The 23,677-nt window shown below is 34.8% G+C and overlaps 1 protein-coding gene across 1 annotated transcript in view; it reads right to left on the reverse strand.

Moving 5' to 3' along the window:
• TRDN (triadin) overlaps positions 1 to 23,677 on the reverse strand; it is a 221,117-nt gene that overhangs the window by 19,165 nt on the left and 178,275 nt on the right. The window contains exons 30-35 of the mRNA XM_071547897.1: positions 13,781 to 13,807; positions 12,691 to 12,738; positions 7,564 to 7,608; positions 5,705 to 5,722; positions 3,973 to 4,020; positions 3,080 to 3,100 (exon numbers count right to left, since the gene is read on the reverse strand). Coding sequence (XP_071403998.1) covers positions 3,080 to 3,100; positions 3,973 to 4,020; positions 5,705 to 5,722; positions 7,564 to 7,608; positions 12,691 to 12,738; positions 13,781 to 13,807 — 207 coding nt within the window. The remainder of the gene's footprint in view (positions 1 to 3,079; positions 3,101 to 3,972; positions 4,021 to 5,704; positions 5,723 to 7,563; positions 7,609 to 12,690; positions 12,739 to 13,780; positions 13,808 to 23,677) is intronic.

The following is a 23,677-nucleotide window of genomic DNA, read 5'->3' on the forward strand; positions in this document are numbered from 1 at the left end:
TATTGATTGAATTATCTCTGTATTTTCTTCCTGCTGAGTTTTGGCTTCAGATGAACATGAGGCTCTACATTTCACACCAAGGTGAAAATGTTTCTGTCCATGTTTTTTCAACAGGAAGACTGAACAATTAAGCATGATTTTTACTAACGCATCCCAGGAAACTTTCATTCAAGTATTGGTTCACAAGGAGACTCATAAATGTCAGTGCTAAATGCTTAGGCACCACGGGCATTCAGCAAAGGCCAGTTTTGCTGATATTAAATACTAACACACTAAAGTCCTCTAGTATTTACATTTTGCTTATGATCACACTGAAAGCTGATACATTACTGCATTGTGACCCATAGAATAATTAATTTTTTTTTAATTTTCAGAAGAAGAAAACCAAGATTTGTCTGAGGTACTAAATTTAGGAAAGGCGTTCATGCTCTCACTCCCTATCTGAGGGATTATCTCTCTTAGGGATCTGGATACGACCAGTCATCTGCATGTATCCTAATTTCGGATAAATGACTGATTTCCTTAGACAGTGAGGTACTGCAACACTGTTGACCTCAAGGGTAGTTAGCTTGACCCTCTGGTGTATGAAATGTAAGGGCCATTTTCTCTTTTCAGTGCATCAACAAAATTCCACTTACTTTGAGGACCTTGAGAAACATACTATCCCTATCATGGGACTTTTATTATATAACTAAATGGGACTATAGTTTAGAAAACTCTTAGGTTTTTTTTTTTTAAATATAAGCATACTTGTTTTTCCTTTTGATATCAACCTGTGGTTTGGTATTCTTGCATGTTCAAGATAAGTCACCAGCTTTGTCTTCTGTTAAAGGTAATGTCTCACAATTTGTTAGTCTTTAGTCAGTATGCAGGCATTAAATTCTGTTTCATTACATATTCAATTCTGATATATGATCAATGACTGTCAAAGATTCTCTTCTATGCAAAAATAGAAATAGTGAAAAATAAGATAGTTTATCAATTGCTTTTAAAATTTAGTGAGTGGCTGTGGTGTTTATCTGCCTGCCAGATTAGACCACAACATCAGGTTACTCCTGTAAAAATGTATGTATTGTTAATTTAGGTACTTTTCAAACTCAACCTTGTCTTTCTGTTTTTACCTATCATTTACTTAATGATCCTATCTCTCTACTAATTTAAACCTTATTTGCTTTTACAGTAAGACTGCACAGGATGCCATGTGGGAATGAATTCAGACCAGGATAAATGTATGAATTTATTTTACATTCCTAGTAGAACTGAACTGCAAAATCAGTGAGTATTTTGTATCCATCACTACATCTCATATTGAATTACATGATAGCTATGTTCATGTTATGGCAAGTAAAATGTATACCTGGCTAAAAAGTATATGAAGCAAAACCATACAGAGCTCTACAAATGAAAAGGGCAGTGACCCAACTAAGTGTTCTTCTTTAAGTTGAGAAAATCAATTTAAAATAGATAGCTCTGGTGTTTAAATTTTTGAACTAGATCTATTCAAGAATGTTTAGTTCAAAATAGGCAGTGTATAGAGAATTACTTTTGTATATGACCATAAGTCTGCTTGTTACTGTTTTTGATTCTTTTCTTTGTTTCTTTTCTTTTTCTAAAGGCACTGTTAACCTTTGTAATCATTTTGAGCAGCAGCATATAAGCTCAGGAATGTGGCACAAATATCCTTCTGCAAAGGTCAAGGGAAAATATCGTGGCTATTCCTTATATTTACAATATCCCAGGGTAATATAGCTCTTGATTAAAAAAAAAAAATTAAAAACCCCACACACACAAACAAAAAAAACACCAACACTGTAGACAGTGATTCTGGGTTAAAGTGACTCTTATTGAAGAAAGCATGAGGAATTAGTCACTCAAATATCTGATGGTTCTCTCACAGTAGTGAGTGCCATCACTGACTCTCTCAGATAAATCAGTGCAGAAGACATTAAATGTCAGTGAACAGATCCAGCAAAAACTAGACTGAACAAACCTGAAAAATTAAATTAAAGAGAGAAAAATAGCACTGTGTCTTCCTACAGGTGTTTTAGAGCAGATATTTTTCTTCTCTAACTTTAAGCACTTAATATAGGCAACTGATTTAGGAAGCTTAATGGAATCACTTTGCCTTGCCTTGTCACCAGTTTCTGACCTGGAGCAGGAAGAGGTCAGTGCCTCATGGGGCTTGGTCTTGGGTTTGGATACTCTTAGTAGATTACTTTGCAGAATAACACATGGGTTTGTTTCAATGTACCCAGCACAGTACAAAAAAAGATGACATAGATCCTGTGTTAAATAGGCTACAACTAAACCATCTGTGAAGGTCCATACTTCAACGTTTTCACAATTCAAAGCATGCAGGGAAAGCACTGCCGTTCCGATTCTTGTCTGACCGAGTTGCAGTATGTAATGTGTAATGACTTGCTGCAATAAGAATAGATTCCAGTCTTTATCTGTTCATTAGTCTTACTGACCTTAGAAAGGACATTATCCTATGACTTCAGTGGAAGTTTTTGTAATGTGGGAAATTCCCCTTGAATGCTCCTTAAAACTCATCTAAATTGGAAATGTTCCTTCTTCTTTAATTTAATTTAGGTTTTTTGTTAAAGTAGGAAAAAAATCTTTGTTTTGAAACAAGGCCAACAATATGCTTAGTGAATTAATGGTAGAAGTAATTTCAAAATGATAAAAGAAGTAAGGAAAAGGTTGTCTAATTCAGTTATGCTATATGTCATTTTCTTATTTTCAATAAACAGTATATTTGCATAAAGATAAATCATGTGTCTACACTCATCTAAAATCACCGGAACATCAATTTTGCCACCAGTGTAATTTAATTTGTTTTATAAGAAGTAAAATTGCCAAAGGAGTTTGAATGTTGCACTTTCAAAATAATACATTATAAATGTACTTAGTTTTGTCATGTTTAGCTGCTAGTAGGCAGACAGCGTACAAGCGTATCTGTAGTATAAGCAAACAAATTGCATTATCTAACATGACAAAATTACAAAAATGCAAATTGGCACAACATGCATCTGAAAAGAGGTTTTATACTGTATAAGAAACAAGACATGACACGTACTTGCAGTGTTTTTCGATTTGACTGGGAAGTAAAAGAGATAAAAATGGTCAGAGCAGTCTGGTTCAGCATAATATGGTTATGGCAGAGATTGGCTTTATTTGTTCTATATGATTCATGCATAGCAAAACATGTATTTTAATAATCTCTCAGTAATTAATAACAATCTTGTAATGAATAATATTAGTGGGGATGTTCTCATTTAGAAGTGATAATTGTTTTGCTAGAGTTAAGGATGAATAAAAATAAAAATAAGAACTTTAATTCTTCACTTATTTCCTTTCATGGAGAAGCGTGGAACAAGCATTTCTTAAATCCATGATGATTGCTACACAGTGAAACTCAACAATGCTCCTTCCTAACCCAGCAGCAATTTTGCTCTGTTTTGTAAAAATGAGGCTGTGCATTAGCCATGATATGCAGACACATTTACCAAGATGATAGATACTGCCAGATCATGATCTGAATAATATATTATATAATACCTGCTATGGAGAAAAACTAAACTATTGCTTGTCCTGACAAGTTAACTCATACAGGAAGACTGTGAAGTCCAAGCAAAAGGCAGTTACTCATAAATAACTAGCAAAATGAAGTCATATAAAGTACATAATTTCAGAAAATGGTTCAGATTCTTTGCTGGCATGCACCTTTGACATCAATGGAATTACAAAAGCAGAAATTTGACCTTTGATATAAACATATATTTTAAAATGACAGCCAGTATTGTAAATGCATAATGTGTTAGCTATCGTATGGCATGTCAAGGCTTTTCTATATACCAAAATAGATCACAGGGCCATGGTTTTGACATTTGTCATATACAATTGTATTTTACTATTTCTTTAAGTAACATTTTCAAAAGTAATGAATATATAAAATACAGGAGTGCTTACCTGGTTTTGTAAGTAGAATATTTTTTTCATGCCTGACTGCTTCATGCTCTAGATAAAAGAAACAACATAATAAAATCACCATAATGTTTCTAAGTTAATTTTTTATGCGTGCTTTTGGGGGGTGGGGGGTATTTTTGTTTGTTTGGGGGTTTATGTGGGCTTTTTTTGTTGTTTTTTTCTTGTTTTTGTTTGTTTGTTTGCTTTTTTTTTTTTGGTTTTTAAACTAGGAAGGATTGTATGCATATTTTTCAAGATTAAACATTCACTTTCTCTCATTCCATGCTGTTATGTTGAAAAACACCAAACATGTGAGTTGTTATTAACAAATTATCCACTAAGGGATTTGCTACAAATTAGCAAAATTCATTAGTACTGCACATATCTCCACACAAAAAACTACTATTAATACTACTAAAAATTATGCATGTATCTCAAGGAAAAAGTCAGTTGACAGAGTCTCTTTGCAATTTTTGAAATGTAATTTGTATCTGCTTTTCATTTATATTGTTGATTCAGAAACACCTGAGCTGATTTCCCAAATTCTTGGACACGTGCTATTTCATGATAAATTACATTTAGCTGTGGAAAATGCATCTAATCTCCACCTGCTCTTTCCCCATTCCCCTTCTACTTCATAACTGTTATTTGAAAAATTATAATTTATGTTATGTTGCTGGAAATAGAATAGATGAAGAAGTTGTTTTGTTCTGGTTTGGGTTTTTTTGTTTTGTTTTGTTTTAAAATAGATTCTACCACAATATTCAGACTTTGAAAAAACTCCTCCCCTCAGATCTCATAGTGTTGTAGCAGCTATGCACTACAAACAGGGGACACAATACATTTCAGGGCTGGAATCAATGGACAGCTCTGTTGGCTTTATTTCCAGGTGATGTTTCCCACAGCTAAAGGACTGTGCATCACTTTACTTTTGAGCAATGAGGACCCAAAATTGGGCTATAAACTGGAACGTGTTGAAAATGTGAATGTCCCCTGAAGAAAGGGCAACATGCCTCCGCCTTTCTGCTACCTATATGAATAAAGGAACTCCTAGTAACTGATTTCAGGTGGAGATACCTGTCAAGAAATATCAAGAAGAAAAATGGTAGGGAATTTCAAATGGGAAACAATTTTATGAGGTGTGAATGAAAACTTGTCAGTGAAAAATGATGCATTTCCCATATCTGGCCTTTTGTGATAATGAAATTATTTGGGGAATTAATTTACTTTTTAAGTTATTATTTTTTGAAGATTACTTTGCATTGTAAAGGTATGAAAGACATAGTAAAACAACAAGCAGGCTGAGTGGTAAGTTATAGTATGACTCTTTCTTGATTTCTTTTTGACTGAGAAGAATTCAGGATGCAGTTATATAATTTATCTTATTTTTAATTGAGCTGAAGTATTTATTCAACCCAAATAATAGTTAATAGTGATTTTTAAAACACTTATAAATCCTGTATTCATTTTTAATGTTGGGTGTTGTGATATGGGAAGCATAGAATGAACTGACTGCTGTACTGAAGCAATTGGTTATGTCAAATTGACTTTTAAACAGCAATGACAAGACAGTATGTTAGATGAAAGAAATGGAGGACATGGTGACAAAGGAATATAATTTTAGCAAAACTAGAAATTGCCAAGGAAGGTTTTCTGCATGTAAAAGTAAAAAAATAAGACACATATATCGAACTATTTTACAGGAATTTTTCTGATCAAGGTAGAAATCACGTACTTGCTGGCTTTGCCTGGACTACAGAAGACAAAAGAAGTTAAATTGTATTATTTAGAAAATACAATACCCCCTTTGTTTTTAACATTCAAATATTTTATGGCAGTGAGTTCTCATTTGTTCTTAGCTTCTCTTATGTGTGTAAGGACGCACAGAATTCAAACTGCTAAAGTGCTGGTAGGCTAACATGTTTAGACCTTTGCAACTCCCACTAGTTATCAGTTCCTGATGAAATGCAGTATCCTGTCATTTAACACTGTAACATATTTATGCATTCCAGGATTATTTCTCCCTGTGTAATGGTGTCAATCAGAAGTATCTCCAGATCAGTCAACAGATGGCTGGAATTTTTCTTTAGAATTCATCAGATTTGCAATATCAAGAGCACATCAATCTACATAGTCAAAAAAGTACTAGCTATCTCCAGTAGTTAGTTCATATAAAATGTTGGTTAAAGAAAGATGGGATGACTTTCCTACTGTATGAAATTGCCTGTTTCAAAATCAACAGGTAGTGATCTGAAAACTTACAAGGTATTTCTGTACTAACTTATGTTAAATCAGTCAAACTGAAATGTTGTCATTTCAGTTTGGTTCCAGAAAAAAGGAGAAAGACATGGTAGTCACATGACTCCAACAAATCTTAAAAAAAGTAATCAAGTCATTATATTTCTTGAAGGGTTTTTTCCAACCACTGCTAAACCACAGTTTGAACCATCTAATTTTTCCTCACAAGCTAAGAGTAAAATTTAGCTGACCATAAAAACAAAATTGTGAATTTAGGTGTGAAAATCCTGTGAATTCAAAAATGTAATTTCTTCCTTCTTGAGATTTGTTTACCAATCAATAACCCCTAACTCATTTCTAGTCAGGTTAGAAATATATTGTAGTTCCTTCAGTTAGTATTAAAAGAAATGTAATTTATGTGGCTTTGAACAAGCTACAGCAGTTCATAATCAGATACAACCTATCAAACCAGTGTTTTTATTACATAATCAGAGTACTGTAAAATACCATTTTATAGTAAAATGATAAAGTATCATAACAGATCTTATAGAAAGGAATATAGACGCACAAATTATATGAATGTACTCAATTAGAGACAGAACCATAATATTCTATAAAACATCTATTATGCTACTACAAAAAAGATATGTACAAAACAAGAATAGTAATCATCACCATATCAAATGAAAATCCATTGTTGACATCATTGTCCAAGATTTGATAATCTTTCATTTTATGTTTGGACCAAGGCTACCCCCACTAGAATCAAGAGAGTATCTAGAAAAATTCTTCAAAACTGCATGGTGTTGACTGCCAATGATGATGAGAATGTTCTAATTCCTTGGCTCACCCTTCACAGCTGCTATAACAGTGAATATTTTTTTTCTGCCAGCATTACATTACAAAACCTACAAGGTCTAAATCATAGAAAAATCCCACAGATTGAGAGTTTAGTTCAAAAAACATCTTCCCCATGAGATAACCAGCTTAAGGCTGATCCAAGTTCCTAATACAACTGAAGATTCATTCTTATATTTGGGATAATTTCAGAGATCTGATTTACAGCTACACCCCATTTCACCAGCCCAGCTCTGACAGAGAGGAAGCCAGAGGAACAAGCAGCTAAAGAGCTGAAAAGCCTTGACCTGTCTTCATAATTGGAAAGACTATTCCTAGAATGGTATCTGCAATTGCCATTTTGCTGGTTTTGCTCTAAGAAAGTATTATCAGTTATATATTTCAAAATACTGTAAAAAAATTATTGCAATTCAAATATAATACACTAGATAAGTGCTCAGTAGTGTTTAACACTTCCCACCCCCCTCCATAAATCAAGAGAGAATGACTTATTCTTACCTGACTTCTCAGTAGGAGTTGTCTTTTGTTGTTTAATTTTCTCCTCTGTATTGTGAAAGTAGCATTAAAATCACAGTGTGTTAGCATAGGTGCATATAACTGGAAAATATTTCTATGGGTGACATTATGCATATGGTTCACAATTACAAAATAAATGCATGTCTTTAACATCACTATCCCATTGTGACACTATAAAACAGCATGCATGCATTATGAGTTCTGACTGCATGGTGAGATCATACTCCATGGAAAAAGTAAATTATTGGCCTAATGTCTCAGCTGCCAGAAAACAGACACATACCTTTTAGTGTCTTTCAGGAAGGCACTCAGGTGGAAATTATTCTATTAATTCATCTATTATAACTTTGAGAACATCACCTTCCTATGTGTTTAAGTTCAACAGTTCGGTATTATACAATGCTAAGAACTTCTGCTTAGATACTGCCTAATGACAAATATGAATTGAAGTATCCATGCCTGCTACACTCTGAAGATAGAAAACGTATGGAGACCCCCAAGCACATATTAACTCACAGAGGGACACTTGGGACAGTCTGAATGCCAGTTCATATCACCTGCTACTGGACAAGTTTACCTAGACCTAGCTGGATATCTATCACAAAACCTTAGAGTCGCCCTGAACTTCTGCTAATCTCATAAGAAAAACTGCCCAAGTTCACATGCTCTAGAGCTGTCTGTGACTTTGCTCAGTACAGTTGTCCAGTGACAATGGCATAAGCCACCAGACTTGAGCTGCCTCTTCTCCAAGTAGGCTGGTGGATAAAACATCAGGCAGAGGCATCGGTGGGACTACACTTTCTAATCAAGTGGGGTTTGTCTTACCTGCCTTGTGTTCAAGTCAGGTGGAAATTGGGATGTTTATTATGTTTAGATTTCTACTCTGCTCAATTTGTTTGATTTAAACTTCAGCCAGCCTGATCCTTTTGTAGCTCTACTCAATTTTTCATCTTTTTCAATAACAGAATTCAAGCTCTCTCCTAACCTTGACCTTTCAACACTAACATACATCACTAAATTCTTAAATATCCTTATGATGCATTCATACCATATTTCCCCTGCCTCTTGCTGAAAGTAGTTTTCAGCCACATGCCTCTGGCCCCTTCCTTTCTCTAAGACATCTGCAGAGCATCACATTGAAGCTGCCAATGGGTGGGTAGAGGTCAGGACAGTTATGTTTTGCCCCACAGCCGTTTGACTCATTTGTACTATTTGTCTAGAAATCCTAAAGTGTTGTCTGTCTGCATAAACAAAGATGCTGAACGCCTGACTGTGACCAATGTTTCCAGCCTGGCAGTCAAAATTCTTAAAAAAGATGATGGAGGTAGTGCAAAAAGATGGGTAGCTAGAACCACCTGTGGATTACCAGTGTCTTGGTTAACCTGTTACTGAATCTATGTGCCCTCAAATAGTCAACCTCAAAAAACTACTCCTTTGTAGGGGCTATTTCTCTGGAACCCAAAATCCAAGTTTGACTGTTAAATCCTAATCTGCACTCTGACTAAATATGTGGGTAATGCAGTAATTAGAAGAGCAGACTGTTGAGTGGTCTTAACATACATGATGTTTCTTTTGAATTTAGTATGTTACTTTTAGAGAATTTTTCTCTCTAAGGGAAGAGAGGTGTATCTTCTCTGTGCTGATTCCTTTTTAACTTCGCTCTCTGAGACTCCCAGAGGTTTAGAGTTGCCAGAGGCCTAAAATGTTACAATGCAAGTATGGACATGAAACATAAAGCAATTGGGGCTTGGGTTTTGTTTGGTCTGTTTCTGGAAGAAAATCAGGACTTATGGGGTCAAATAGAGGGAGGGATAAAGCTCTGTGGTTACCAATCTTTTCTATTATTTGGAAATGAAATATAGTCCTGCATTGCTATGCTTTTCTGTTGTCATCTGGTAGGTGGTGATTTAATTTCTCTTAAGTTGTATTAAGTTTAGGGCTTTTATTCTCTCCCTCACTCAGCTATTGTTATTGTCAGCTTCTTATGAAAGCAGTGGATTAAAAAAATCTCATTTCCATATTATGGATGCCTGTGAAGGTATAAATGTTTTTATAGTGCAACTAAAAGCTTGAAGATGCAGCTTATTAAGAGAAGGTCTTTTTTTGTTAGAACTGCTTTAACATACAACAGTGCTTTTCTCTAGTTTAGATCGGGATATTAAGCTTTCAGTGTACCAATACAGAAAAAACCCAGCATGCTGACTTTAAACATAGACTCTGTAACATGCATGGATTAAAGACCTGCAAAAGTCAAAAAAGACTTCTCTTTCTTGGAATATTATCCCAATTCTTTTGAACACTAAATAAGATATTTTTCTAATTATATTGAGCATTTACAGCAATGTTTGCTCTGTAACTCCAGGATAGTAAGTCTGTGAGGAAATAAGTAAGGAGATAAGTCTTTGAGTGGATGGCATACCTGATCAATTTAAAAGTAGGGAGGTATTTCTATAGAAAATGAATTTATTTTTGAATACAGTCTTGGACAGGCTTATGAATTTGCATTCATCTGGCAATAAATACAGTAATTCTTTTTTATTCAGTCACCTACCTGTTCTGCAACCTAACCACACTGTAACTATTGATCTGTTGATTCCACTGAAGAACACCCTGACACATTCCCTGGCAGATCTCCAGGTGTGGTGACTGTATGGATTTTTCTCTGTGTTTCTAGCCCTTGATTGTAGGCAAAAGGAAAATTGAAGGATGAGATTATCTCGATTTAAGGAGAAAAGTGTCCTTAACAGAATACACTTCAAGACATCAGGAAGCTTCACAAAATCATTTTGTTCATCAGATTCAATATGAAGAAAAGCAGTGAAAAAATATGATGAGGATAATACATATTATTTTGCTAACAACATAAGTCATACTTCTAATTTCTCATGCGTGTTTTGTTTACCATATAATAAAGAGCCTTGCAAATAAAAAAAATAAACTATTTTGATGACCTCATAAAGATACAAAAGTCCAAAATAAATTTGTGAATATTTTTTAAAAATTCTGATTTTGTTCTGATTTTGAGTAAGCCAAAAATTTAAATTTCTGAAATCTTTCATTGGAGAGAACCTCTTTCCTTTGCAGAGCTTCAGTTTTGAAGCACTATAAGCATTAATATTACATTTTTCCCCTGGTGTATCTTACTTAAATGGCAAGAAATAAAGCTGTAAACATTTCTTTGGGTATTGCAGGCAGTTTCAGCAGAGTTACATAAGCAATGAAAATTCTCTTGCTTTACTTGCTTTCACCAACATACACAAAACACGTTTTAATTTAAACATTTCCCTACAGGATCAATATATTTTCTGAAATTCTCTAGTATCTTGGTCATGCGATACTTCTAAGTCTGATGACAGGAGACATAGGAATAATAGTTTGAAGCTGCTCTGAGAAAAAAAGTGAAAAAAGTGAAAAAAGAGGCCATTGCAAATAAAGCTTTTATAATTTAAGCTGTTTACTCAAGAGCACTCATTGGCACACAGCAGGTGGAAGCACTATTACCACCAGTGCTTGCAGATTAATACTTCTAGTCATCTTCTGAAACTCAAAACAGACACTGTTCTCCGAAGCAACCATTAATCACCTGAGAACAGATCTTTTATGCAAAAGAAAATTTAGCAAGCATTTTTCTTTTTTTCTTCAAGTATTTAAATTCCTGGGTCTTGAGTCTGGATTATACTGTACTATACTAGAATAAGCTGCTAATCAGTCCAATGTGCTGATTTGTGACTTATTCTGATTGAGAATGCCCCACCAAATAAATTTATTTTTCTGCTGCTATATGGATGAGATTGGGCTGACTGTGCATCAGGACTGATTTCATTTAGTAGAAAAGGTTCATGCCACTTATCCAGACAAACCACTTTTTGCCTACCACTGTGGCCACCAAGCATGGCTTCATCACTTACGACATTCCTGTCTTGGCTGGGCCCACCTATATGCACCTGTTGACTGAAGCATTGTGCTAGTTGGTAATCACAAAAAGTGACCAAAAAGTTAAATATAAATCTTGGTCTATGTGTCTTTGAAGGATGAAGTGAAAAACATTTTCCCTCTATTGCCTTAAAACCAACACATCTTTACTAAATCAGGAAACCTTAAGATGTCTATGGAAATACTTACAAGGTAGAATGTTGTATTATAAAAATGAATGAGAAAAATACTAAATGATTAGGAGAAATTGCTTTCTTTAAACAAAAATTCAGGAAAAAATCAGGGAAAAAAAAAGTCAGTAATGAAGAAAAGCCTGCCTGCTTATTACTGAACACATAAGTGTTTAAATAGTTTATCCAATCACTTATTCATGAGCGCTTCATCTCAGTGTGAAGTTCAAACAGCAGCACTGCCAGCAAAGGTCAAGGAGATGTTGATACTTGCTTTCCTGTCCCCACTGCCTCTGTTAAGACCTCTCATGAGTGATGTAAGCAGAGAATCAGTTTCTGAGTTGTCTTTGAGGTTATCCTCTTGACCTTGTTTATTCACTCCAGACCTAACTGTGGATTCTTAAGTGCCTTCCTCCTCAAAAAACAGGAGGTGACACAGAGTCCTACTTTGAAAGGGGGAGCCCCTGTGTTGCTCACTGCAGCTGGTTGTTATTACTTACATCCTACCAAAGTGCACAGTCAGTTCAGGATTAGCATTACTACTTTTTAAGTTGTTCAGCTCCTGTTCTTCTGAGATGCAGAAAATGGAGGCCTCCTCTGTACAGTCTATCATCTATTCAATGAGATTGCAACTTCTTTAAGGGACCAAACTTACTTCATGTAATAACTAGTTTACTGAAAATGTTGAGATGGGTTAATTCCCCATACAGCTCTTTGATGTACTGTAGGGCAGGAGAGAACTCCTTCCTCAAACTCTGGAAAATGGGTTTTGCTAATGCTTTATAAGCTGTACAACACAGATGAAACGAGAGTCACAAGAACTGTGAAAAACTGTAAAAGCAGAATCCCTTTAGTTAAATTTCACTCTCATTTTTGTTCCTCTCCCAAACCCTGAAAAAGTCAATAACACAAAGCAAAAAAATCCGTGCCAAGCCCAAGGAAGCCTCCAAGTTTTTAGCCTAATTAAGTTGAGCCAGGAGTAATGAGATTAAATTACCAGACCTACCTGGCTTAGTTTGAGAGATAGCCTTTTCATGTTTAGTGCGTTCATGCTCTGCAAATAAGAACCCCTACATTAGAAGGCTTTTTAATTTTTAGAGGATTTTAAAGATAAAAGATTCTCATTATAATTTTAAAAGATGGCTTTGCATTATACATTCACACTAGATGAGAAGAATTCTTTGATAAATATATTTCTCAAGAGGAAGTATTATTTTTTTCCCTAAAAAATTAAAATAATGAAAAAACTTTTTAATGTAGTTTATAAAATCAACAAAATTATTCTCTGTATTTTTAAAGAAATATTATAGAATTATAAAATTCTGAAATGCTTCTACTATTAATTTTGATTGCTATTGCTGATCTTCTGTATAGAAAATTTCTCCTTGATAAATAATATAAAAATCATGGATGTGTTTTATTACAATGGATATGGCGTTTTCTTGTATAGAATGACAAATAAATGTTCAGTATTCTGTAAAATTTAAAAATTACTTTTCCATGTTTTTCTATGCCCTGGATTTGACTAGAGTAGAGTTAATTTTCTTCATGGTAGCTAGTACAGGGATCCCATACATATATTGTGAAGCAGTAACATTTTAATGGATATTATACTGTACTATAATATAGATTGCAATTTTAAGCTATTTAAAAACAGTGTGATATCCAAACCCTAATATTATGAGACAGAAAAGGAAAGCTATAGCATTTCAGTAGAATGTTAAAAATATGTTTAATTCTGATTTACAGCACCAATGTCTAAATTGTGCAGCAAGTGAGCATTGTAGGATACCAAGAGATAAATCTCTCTAAAGCTTGGAGCAGAAGCTTGGCCAGAGAATTGCACAGACCCTTCATCATCTGTGTCCCCTTGATTTTTAACCAGCACGAAGCTGCCATGGAGGGAGGAGGAGGGTCTTATCTCTTCCTGAAATGATTTCCATGCAAACTGAGACCTGCGAAACACACCTGGTCCTGCATTACAGAGCAAGTCACTGAAACCCCATTTTATAAGTCAAAATTTTGTGTGAGTTTCTGTTGATGAATCCCATCTTAAGCTGCTAAAACTGAAATAGCAATATCATCGTGATACTTACTCTGTTCATGATGTTTCTCTGAGGTAGCTAGAAGTAGACAAAAAAGGGTTATTTTAATATTTTTGTAAGTGCAATGCAGGATTTAATTAATTTATTAATGACATTTTAAACACATAAAAGTTTAGTGGAATCTATTTATGTTGAAATGTACAAACAGTAACATTGTCTTACCCTGTCCATCCCAGACACCTAACTGTGTCAGTTAAGGAACACTCTGAATTCCTGATTTAGCCAAAGTTTGATACAAATACCTCTGGAAGGCTCTGCACCTCTTCGGTGGGCTGAGTCATCCCCACTAAGTGGTGGCCATATAGCAAACCTAGGGAAACTACCCTACAAAGTGAAGTGCTCAGTTCAGTGCCCACCAAGAGACAGGTCGAGTTCAGACTATAAGGTTTCCAGTACTGGACAAAGCCAGACAAATAATTTTAGCTTGAGTAAGGTAACAGCAGCTAAAGCAGTCTTAACAAAAGAGTCCTCGACAATTGCATATGCTCTAGTGATATCAGTGAATTTCAGATGGGGTTAGTGATACTCCAAGAAGCAGAAAGACATATTAGAAAATGTTAATTAACTTATTTACGACACTTCTAAACAAAAGGATTTTGGGGCTGCAACCCCTAAACTTTGTGCCATTTCATTTTCCACATTTTTCCAGAAAAAAACCCAGATGAGACAAAACTGAAAACCAAGTTAATACTTTCCATGGGCGTTAAGAAAACATTTCTCAGATAAAGCGACAGCTCAGGGAGCTGTAGCAAATGTCATTATAGGCACTAGAGAAGGAAACAAAATGTCAAGACCTAGCCCCCCAGCTGGATTTTTCTTCTTGACTTTTGCAAGACAGCTGTTGTTTTCAAGAAAAAAAAAAGACTCTACCACCTGCATGCCCTCTGTATGTGAAAGAGCACAATCCCGCAGACAGATGCAGCAGTGCAGAGGATGAACTGCCTTTGCAATCCCAGCAAACAAGCAATGAATCTGCTCCTGTGAGCTCCTAGCTGTAATTCACTGAGCTCCTGAACTTCCTAGCTCCCGCTCAGGACAAGAAGTAACTGCTGTGCAAGTGAGTTTATGTTTTGCTTATTTTCCCTGCAGTATAAAACCACTCTCGTTTTATATCCAGCCTCTATTTAATCCAAGTTGTTGTGCATTTGAGGAGACAGCAACTGGAGATAGTGTGCAGATCAAAGTAAAAAAAACAAAACAAAACAAAAAAAACAACCAAAAACCAGAGCATTTTTGAGGATAATAGAGACCAAAGCTAGAAATTAAGTTTATATACTTGGTCCTTATTCAGAATCAGAAATAGGAAACAACAGAAAAACAAGGATCCTATGACAAAGCCACATTTGTTATCTTTATGTAGGCAGACATCATAAGCTGATACACATTCTATTGCAATTGAGTTTCCATGAAATATGTCTGAAATTTGTAGAGGAAATTAATTTTTTCTTGTGGCAAAAGGACACAGTGAAATAGGCTCATCTAACTATGAATTTCAATTTTCAAAAGGAAATTCAAGGCAAATATTTAAATGAAATCTGAACTTCAGGGGCCAGTATCATGACTTAGACAACTATTACAGCATATTGTGTCATGTAATATTTTCGGTGAACAGCAAAAATTATCAGAGCTAGGCAAAATTTGAACAGTATTATTTTAAAGCCTCTTTATTGATACTGCTTAACAAATTTTACAAACAAGACTTTGTAATACCACCCTTATCTCAGATACGCCATTAATCCTTAACTTTCCAGTCAAGCCAATGCAGTTATCTCCCTTTTATTCTGCTGAATATGAGTCACAGAGAATATTTAAGATAATAGGAATTTAGCTATGGTCTAGCGCCTCAAATTTTTGAAGGGATCTCTTGTCCATATTTTCTGTGTAGGCATTAATTAGCCAAACAAAGATTTAATACTGAGATTACCACTATCTGAGCTTTGCCTAAAAGTCCAGCCTTTTTTTTCTGGCATAATGCTCAGAGATATTTCTACCAGATATTTTGAAGAAGGTCTTCTAAAGTTAAAAGTTTCTAGAAGATGTGTTGATTATTCTAAAATATATCTGTATTTTCTTCTAGAAAAAAAAGTGAAATTTTTAGGTAGTTTTTGGACCATAAAAATAAAACTTCATGTTCCTTTATTTTTTGCTAACTCTGATATCAGTCCACTCAATATTAATACTATCCTTGTTAGTCATATTATCTCATCAAAAATGTAATTCAAATGACTTATGCAGTAAGCAGAAGGTTAAAAAATGAAATCCCAAGTCCATTAGTTTCATTTTTACAGTATCACAATTATCTACAACTTGGGTACCCTGATTTTTACTCTATTTGAAAATGACAAGATGATAAAAGCTAAATGTCAATAAACAAATCAGACTTTGCAAAATGTTGAATGATATATCATATTTTATTTAACCTAAAGGTGAGAAATGAAAGGCTATGTTCTGCTGCTCTGGGAATCTCGCTCACATCATGTACTATCTTGCACTGAAAGTGTGAGCCAACATTTGCTGGTTTGGCTATTGGTGGAAGGAGGGTGTTTGGTTAAATGGACTCTTGGTCTCGCTTCAAACAGTTGTTCTGGTATCATTAACTAACAGGTCTGCCTGTTGGGTAAATAAGTACTTACTGTTCTGAATGGTATAAAATTCAGTCCTAAGTACTTAATCTTCATTTGTTTAACACTTAAACTATATTAGAGGAGGAACAGGGTAAGATTTGTGAAATTGTCTGGTTCTACCCTCAGCAAAAATGTTTTTGAAATTTCCTTTCTGCCATTCTACCTTAAACTTGGAAATCAGGCTTGGTAGATACCTTGCTGTTTTTCACATTCACTTCAAATTTTCTTTGACTCTTGCCTGCTATTACAAATGCCACAAGGGTATTAATTTTATATGGCATATTTTTGTAAATTAGCTTCTGATATTAGTTCAGAAAAGAAATTCTGTGCTTTATTGAACTATAAATTGCTAAGGCTAAAAACAGAATGTGCTTTTTGTAATAACATGTCTATTTTCCATCTGGATAACAGTCATTTGCCATTCAGAGAGCAAATACATTTGTGAGTGTGCACACCCTGTAAGAAAAGAATATGTTGTGCAGGAAGTGAAAGCAATGCCAGAACTGTTTGTTTTAGTGAAGAATGACAGAATAACAATACATACTGTATCTGAGAAAAATTGTTTCTAATTTGATAGTTACATGTGTCATCATCATCATGGCTAGGCTTCATGAGCAAAGATTTGAGAAGGGCACTACCCATGTTACATGTGTATATAAACAAGAAAGTTACTTTCCATTAGACAAAGCAAGAGCTTTGTTTATTTCTTATTAAAGAGAACACAAATATTCTTTAACAGGTTTTGGACTGGGCATTAGATGAATGCTCAGTATACCCGTAAATGTTTATCTTTAACAACATTACAGGCCAAAAGAGAGATCAAGATCAATAGGAAACTTTTAATGGAAGTCTTAAATTTGAGAAGTATAAAAGTATAAATTATAAAGTTCAAAATGTCTCAGATGATAATAAGAACAGAAAAAGTATTATTAGGATTTATCCCTGTATTAAGGAGCAGTTCCCTGTCTTTGTGATGTTATTGTTTGTACTCTTTGTTATTCAAAGGCGAAGTCATATGTTCCCACAAGTTTTCGAGACCTCTCTTATCTGCCTGTGTCCTGCTCAAGTTTTTCTGGCTAGCTAAGCAGCTGGCAGACAGATTGTGTAGAAAAAAACCCAGTCTAATGAGCATATGTCTAAAAAAATGACTCACAAAACAGATTAGCTGCAGCAACATTCCTAAAAAGTGAATGGCTTGTGCTCATCCTGACCTCTGCTCTGTGTTAAAAAATTGCCTTCATAGTGTATGGACAATAGTTACCCTATGTGTGAGTCCAAGCAAAGAAAGCAAGTGTATGGTGGTGGCATAAATAGGGGAAGCTGGTATATGATTAAATTACAGTGCATACTGTATAAGCCTTACCCTTACAGGATCTCTTAATTCCCTATAAAATTTGTTTTAAATATCTGGTTTACTTTAGATCTAGAATTTTCTAGGAGATGTGTCCAGACATTAAGGAAGCATTATCCTACATTAATATGACAGATATGAAATACTAGGTGATTAAGACTGTTTTGAAGGTTTGAAGAGAAGCAGAATACTTTAGCTTCCATCTAGTGTTCTCACTCTTATTTATGGTCAGGGAGTGTTCATCTGGGTCTATGAAGCTCCACAGACTTCTTGGATCACTGTTTCAGCAGTGGCTGAAGGATGACAATATGGTAAATGGTTAAGACAAACCCTCCTAAAATGCTATGGTTCACTATTATCATTAATAATTAACCACTGATATTAGAGTCTCTAGGGTATTCACTTGCAAGTGACTAATCTTCATGTTGCGTCTTTCCACCAAAAAAGCTCTCACAGTTCTTTCTGCCTTATTTCCATTACCAGAGCAATCAGGCCCAAGATATCTATCTGCTTTCATACAGTTGGCATATTTGTGTCCTTGCTGTTTGGTTTGCTTTATATCTTGGGGCTACATAGTGAAAAATGAGATGACTCTTGGTTTTGGGGGATTTTATTGTTGTTGTCTAGATCAACTTGTTTTTTAAGACTTATTTTTAACTGGCAGTTCAGGGGGACTTTATATAACTGGGAAAACCAAGAAGTAGTTCAGAGAGAGGAGAGGAGAAATTATAACATGGTGTAAATATAGTAAAAGCAGCAAAGAAGTACAGACATTCTCAACATTTTAAAATGATTTTTAATGAGAGGAATTGCTTCAATTTCAATCTGAGATGCATGCCTTTAGGGACCATCAGTAATGATCCCAATCTTTCTCTGTTTCCCAGTTTGTCACTTAAACAATAGAAATACACTGGGACACGTAAGTCTTGTTGAAACAGCAATCTTGCACTGAAAGCTAATGTCTTAAAAGTACTATAAGTCTTAAAATCCCAGGAGAAAAAATCTTCTATCGACGGAGCTGGAAAGAATAAAATTTCAGTCAAATGTAGATGAGGTACATCTGCTGCATTAATGCATTTCATCTTTAGGCACATGTGGCGAGAGACCTGAAGAGCTTCCTCTCAATATCATCCTCATCTTCTGACGTTTTCATGTGCTCTTCCCTGAAATTGTGGGATGGGAACATACAGATGAGGGAGAGTATGCTTAACAAGTTTTGACTTATAGAAATATCAGTTTACCTTTGGATATAGCTAAGGTAAAACATAGCTCAGTTTGGGCCATGCTTTATTGCAACACAAATTATTGACTCACAAACAGTAAATTAATGAAATCAGGCAGAATGTGGTGTGTCCAGATTCCATGCAAATACTGTAAATTTGAACTTTGCTGAGTCACTTCTTATCTATGACTTGATTTGTGAAAATATAATAATGGCTGGAAATAGATTTACATATAATATTAAATAGATATGAAATAATTGTCAGTTAGACAAGAATAAAATGACTATGAAAATCTAGAAAAATAATTTTGGAGTAAAGATTAGTTGATATTTGGAGTGGTGAACAATAAAAAATACTTGGCTTTTGTGAATACAGACTTTTTGTAGTGTGCTACCCAAGTTAACATGGTGATTAAAACAGAGGGCTAATGACTAACTTCTAGAGTAATAACATCCTGAGCAACCTTTTTTTCCTCATGAAATGCTGCTGTTCACTGTTTTACTTTAATTACACCTTTGTAAGTGCAAATTCTGAAAATTATGTCTGCATAGAAAAAGAAAAGGAAATGTATATTACCACTGGAAGAACCATTCATTCTGGGATTGCATCTGAATAGAATACCTCTGAGTGTTCATTTACAGACATTATTTTACAGAGCAATAAAGTAGTAGTTGAGCCCATGGGGAAATTTTTAGTCAATTAACCATGTGTTATATGACTATCCAGGTGTTTAAGCACATTATGCTGATTGACAGGTGTGAGTGTTGCTGATATGACGTCAATATAAATGATTATACCTAAGATAGCAACAATGCATGCCAACAACTACACAGAGCACTCTTTATTCAGAAATCACAGCTGTTTCATAATAATTGAAACAGTAGTGTCACTGGCTCTAGTTTTTGGTAGCAACATAGATGACTAACTTTACACATCTAAGTTTGCATGAGTTAAAGTTTCTTAATGATTAAATTAGTCTGAGGATCTAAAAAAGTTCTTAAAATTTATCAATTCAGTAAAAAGCCTTGAGCTCAAGACATTCCTTCCTCTGTCTGGTATCTATTTATATTGAGTGGTCAATTTGGAGAATGTTTTCTCATCATGTCTTATCCTAACTGAAATATCTGCAACATAGAAAGTACATGAGCCTAGACCTTCAAGATCTGTCCATCACTTAACAGAGCTTGTACAGGTCATTAAGTCTCACATAACCCTGTAAAATAGACATAGATTATTTCTATCCTCAATATACTTGTGACAAGGTAAGCAGAGGTCAAAGAAATTTCAGCTAACTGATGTAGACTTTTTGGATTCTATTGCTGTATTTCATGTAAATTCTCTCTTCAATATTCCTTGAAAATGCTGGGGGTTTGTTGTTTCAGTGTGGAAAATCAAAGCTCACTAGTTTGTGGATAGTCATCTGATAAATTAAAAAATATTTTTAGTCAGGAGTGGATTTACGTAGTCTGTAATTTAAGATTCCCATAAAGTGTTCTTTGGCAAAACCATGTTTAGCTCTTGATCTGATGCAGGAAAGCAATATTAACTACCATCTGGAAGATCCTTTGGGCTCCATCTTGTGGCTAATTCTACGATTGTTACCTCATGAGAGAGATGCCGACCTTCAGCTAGTCAAAATAACTCTAGTAGTTTCAACAGCATAGTAGCGTATGGCTGTTTTTATTATTTTCTCATATGTAATACAGAATTTTGGACACTATTTCAAAGAAAAAGGTTTTAAAGGTATTTATCTTGTGCGCTTCTGTTTGTTTGTTTGTTTGTTTGGGGTTTTTTTGTGTTTTTTTTTTCCCCCTGGTTAGAACTAAAAATTCTGTTAGGGGGCTGTGTAATACACTTAGCAGTTGGTTCTGGGGTAAGGTAATCCACTTTCGTGTACTTTGACACATGTTAGAAAACTGCATAATGAAGCTGTGATTCAAGTAGCACCAGTGGCATCCGCAGCTGAGCAGAAATCACTTGCTGCCATTTGCTTTATGAATAAGATTGCTGACTTTCAATTTTTCTGGTCATCTCGAAAGCTAAGCAGTTCTGAAAAGCACTACTGTCTTTTTCTTTCTTTCTTTCTTTTTTTTTCTTTTTTCCAGTTTGGAAAGTCTCTTGATTTGTACATATATTGAAAAGGGATGCTGCTGTGTGTTGGCCAGTTTATACCACACTGTATAAAGAGCAGCAGTTTCCAAGCCATGGATATGGTACCATTACCAGGAGTTCTTCATGAAAGAAATTGTCCTTCACTGGATTGATAAAAATATATAGATTGGAGCTTGAATGCACAGGTCTTGCCCATTTTCTCCTTTTGTTTGATATTAGCTGCACTCAGCTGATATGCATTTTTTTACACCATGATGATGATGCATTTATGACAAAAAGGTCTAAATGAGATCCTGTATACTCTCCTGTCAATTTATTTTGATGAAACTTGTCATAAAAATGTGTTCTTTCTTTCTTTCTTTCTTTCTTTCTTTCTTTCTTTCTTTCTTTCTTTCTTTCTTTCTTTCTTTCTTTCTTTCTTTCTTTCTTTCTTTCTTTCTTTCTTTCTTTCTTTCTTTCTTTCTTTCTTTCTTTCTTTCTTTCTTTCTTTCTTTCTTTCTTTCTTTCTTTCTTTCTTTCTTTCTTTCTTTCTTTCTTTCTTTCTTTCTTTCACTTTAAAACCAACTGCCTGTAAACTCAGGTTCATGATTCACCTGAAACAATGAGAGTGTTCTTACATGTACACATGTGAATGTGTAAACCACAGAGATTATGCAATGGTTAAATCCTGTTTGGGTTCACTAGAACCACAGACATAAAGAATCTTCAACACAAAATTTCATGATGATGACCTGGAGAGAGAAATCACTAAGCTTGTGAAGGCTGCTTGCTTGACATTCAAAATGCATGCCCTCTTTAGTCAGAAATAAATAGAGGATGTGGGATCTATGAACTGACATGAGAAATTCCACTTTATGCAGATCTATAAAAACTTGACGTTCTCTTTAATCTGGCTTCATTTCCCACAAAGGATGGAACTCTCTTTAATTATGACACATTTTTAAATTATAAAAATACTGTTTTGGTTTATATAAACAAAAATAAATATTAAGATTTCTTTCCTTTATAAAGGGCAATTAAATCAGAAAAAGTGCTGAAATACTACAGAGTGTTATAGCTCTGCTTATTGTTTTCTGGAGATGCCCTGAAGATCATGGGTATATATTACTTCAATACCTGCATCTATTTTAATTCACTTGAATCCTTACTCACAGGGCTTTGAATTATGAGCAAGAGTTAAAAAAATTTTCGGTACTGACAGCTAGATTTGCTCTTGGGAAATTTAGGAAGTGCCTTCCTCATGCAAAGGGTTGTTACTTCTTGCCCTTTTGGAACTGACAACACTTACACATTTCTCTGACAGGTCCTCTATCCCACACACATTGAAAGAAGGCACAACATGATGCTAGAAGCTAAAGCTGACTATTTTCTAGGAGTTTGGTCACAAAGTCTTAGAGAACTAACCTTTCAAAAAGAAATAATGAATGCCTAAATTTGATGTGCCTAAGGCTCCTTTTAGTACCACTCATATTTGGAGAAACTAGTGAAATACATATGCTTTCTCCATCTTAATTTTGTTCTTTTCTGTCTCTTTCAAACTCCTTCATGTCTGATTTATGCTATGCACAGAATGTACCATTGACTGAACACATGATTCCATCTTCTTCTCTTCCCTTTTTATGATAGCTTGGCACTCTGTATTGCTCATTATTCTTGTTTTTCTAGATGAGGGATGTGTATTTGAATAAGACAGAATAATTGGAGAAAGCTTCATGTAGAGCAGAGTGTCTATGTGCTGCATGATTCACATGAGAAATGTAAAGTGCTATTTGAACTATGCCTGCTACTACCACAATATATTTTGGATAATGAGCCAGTCAATTTAGAGCCTTGCCTGGCTACTTTTACTTTTGCAACTGCACAAAAAAACACTGTGTCCTTAAGCAAAACCAGCAAGCATTACCCTTTTTTATTGCCAGTCGGAGGAATACACATGCAGCCTGGAGCAATTTCTTGGGATAACAGAATAAGCAGAAATAAATAAAACCTGATCACATTAGCAGTTAGCTACTAAGATGCAATATTTTCCATGTGGGGCCTGCAGAGAGGGGGAAGATAGGTGAGAAAGCTAAAGCATGACACGATCATTTTTTGGAAGAGGCCTTATTGATTCTTTCCAGTTATGCGATTTAGGGAATATCTACTGAAGAGAGAAAAAAATCACTGAACCAGTTTTCCTCAGTAAGTGGAAAATTTCATTGGACTAGCTTTTTTTTTTCCCCTAGAATCACTACCTGCCTTGCTGACAATGTTGGTTATGACCTCAGAAAACCAGAGAGAGGATTAGTCCAAAAATAAACAGAGTGATGATATCAGAAGAATGATTGAAGCTGACCTTCAGTTCAGTTTCAGTGAATTAGGTTGGTACTAACCAGCAGGATGAGATACAACCTATCCTGAGCAAGGGACTTGAAAGTGTCCTACATCTACTTGTTGGTAAAATCCTTTCAACTAAGAAATCAAATGGAAAATGAAATGGAAAGACTGATGTAATTTCAAAGAATGTTCACTAAAAATGTATTTTAAAACCATTTTTTTTTTGAACAGTTTATAGCTAAGGAGGAAAAACATACTAGCT

The sequence above is a fragment of the Pithys albifrons genome, chromosome 2, assembly GCF_047495875.1.
Source record: "Pithys albifrons albifrons isolate INPA30051 chromosome 2, PitAlb_v1, whole genome shotgun sequence".
In the NCBI taxonomy this organism is placed as follows: domain Eukaryota; kingdom Metazoa; phylum Chordata; class Aves; order Passeriformes; family Thamnophilidae; genus Pithys; species Pithys albifrons.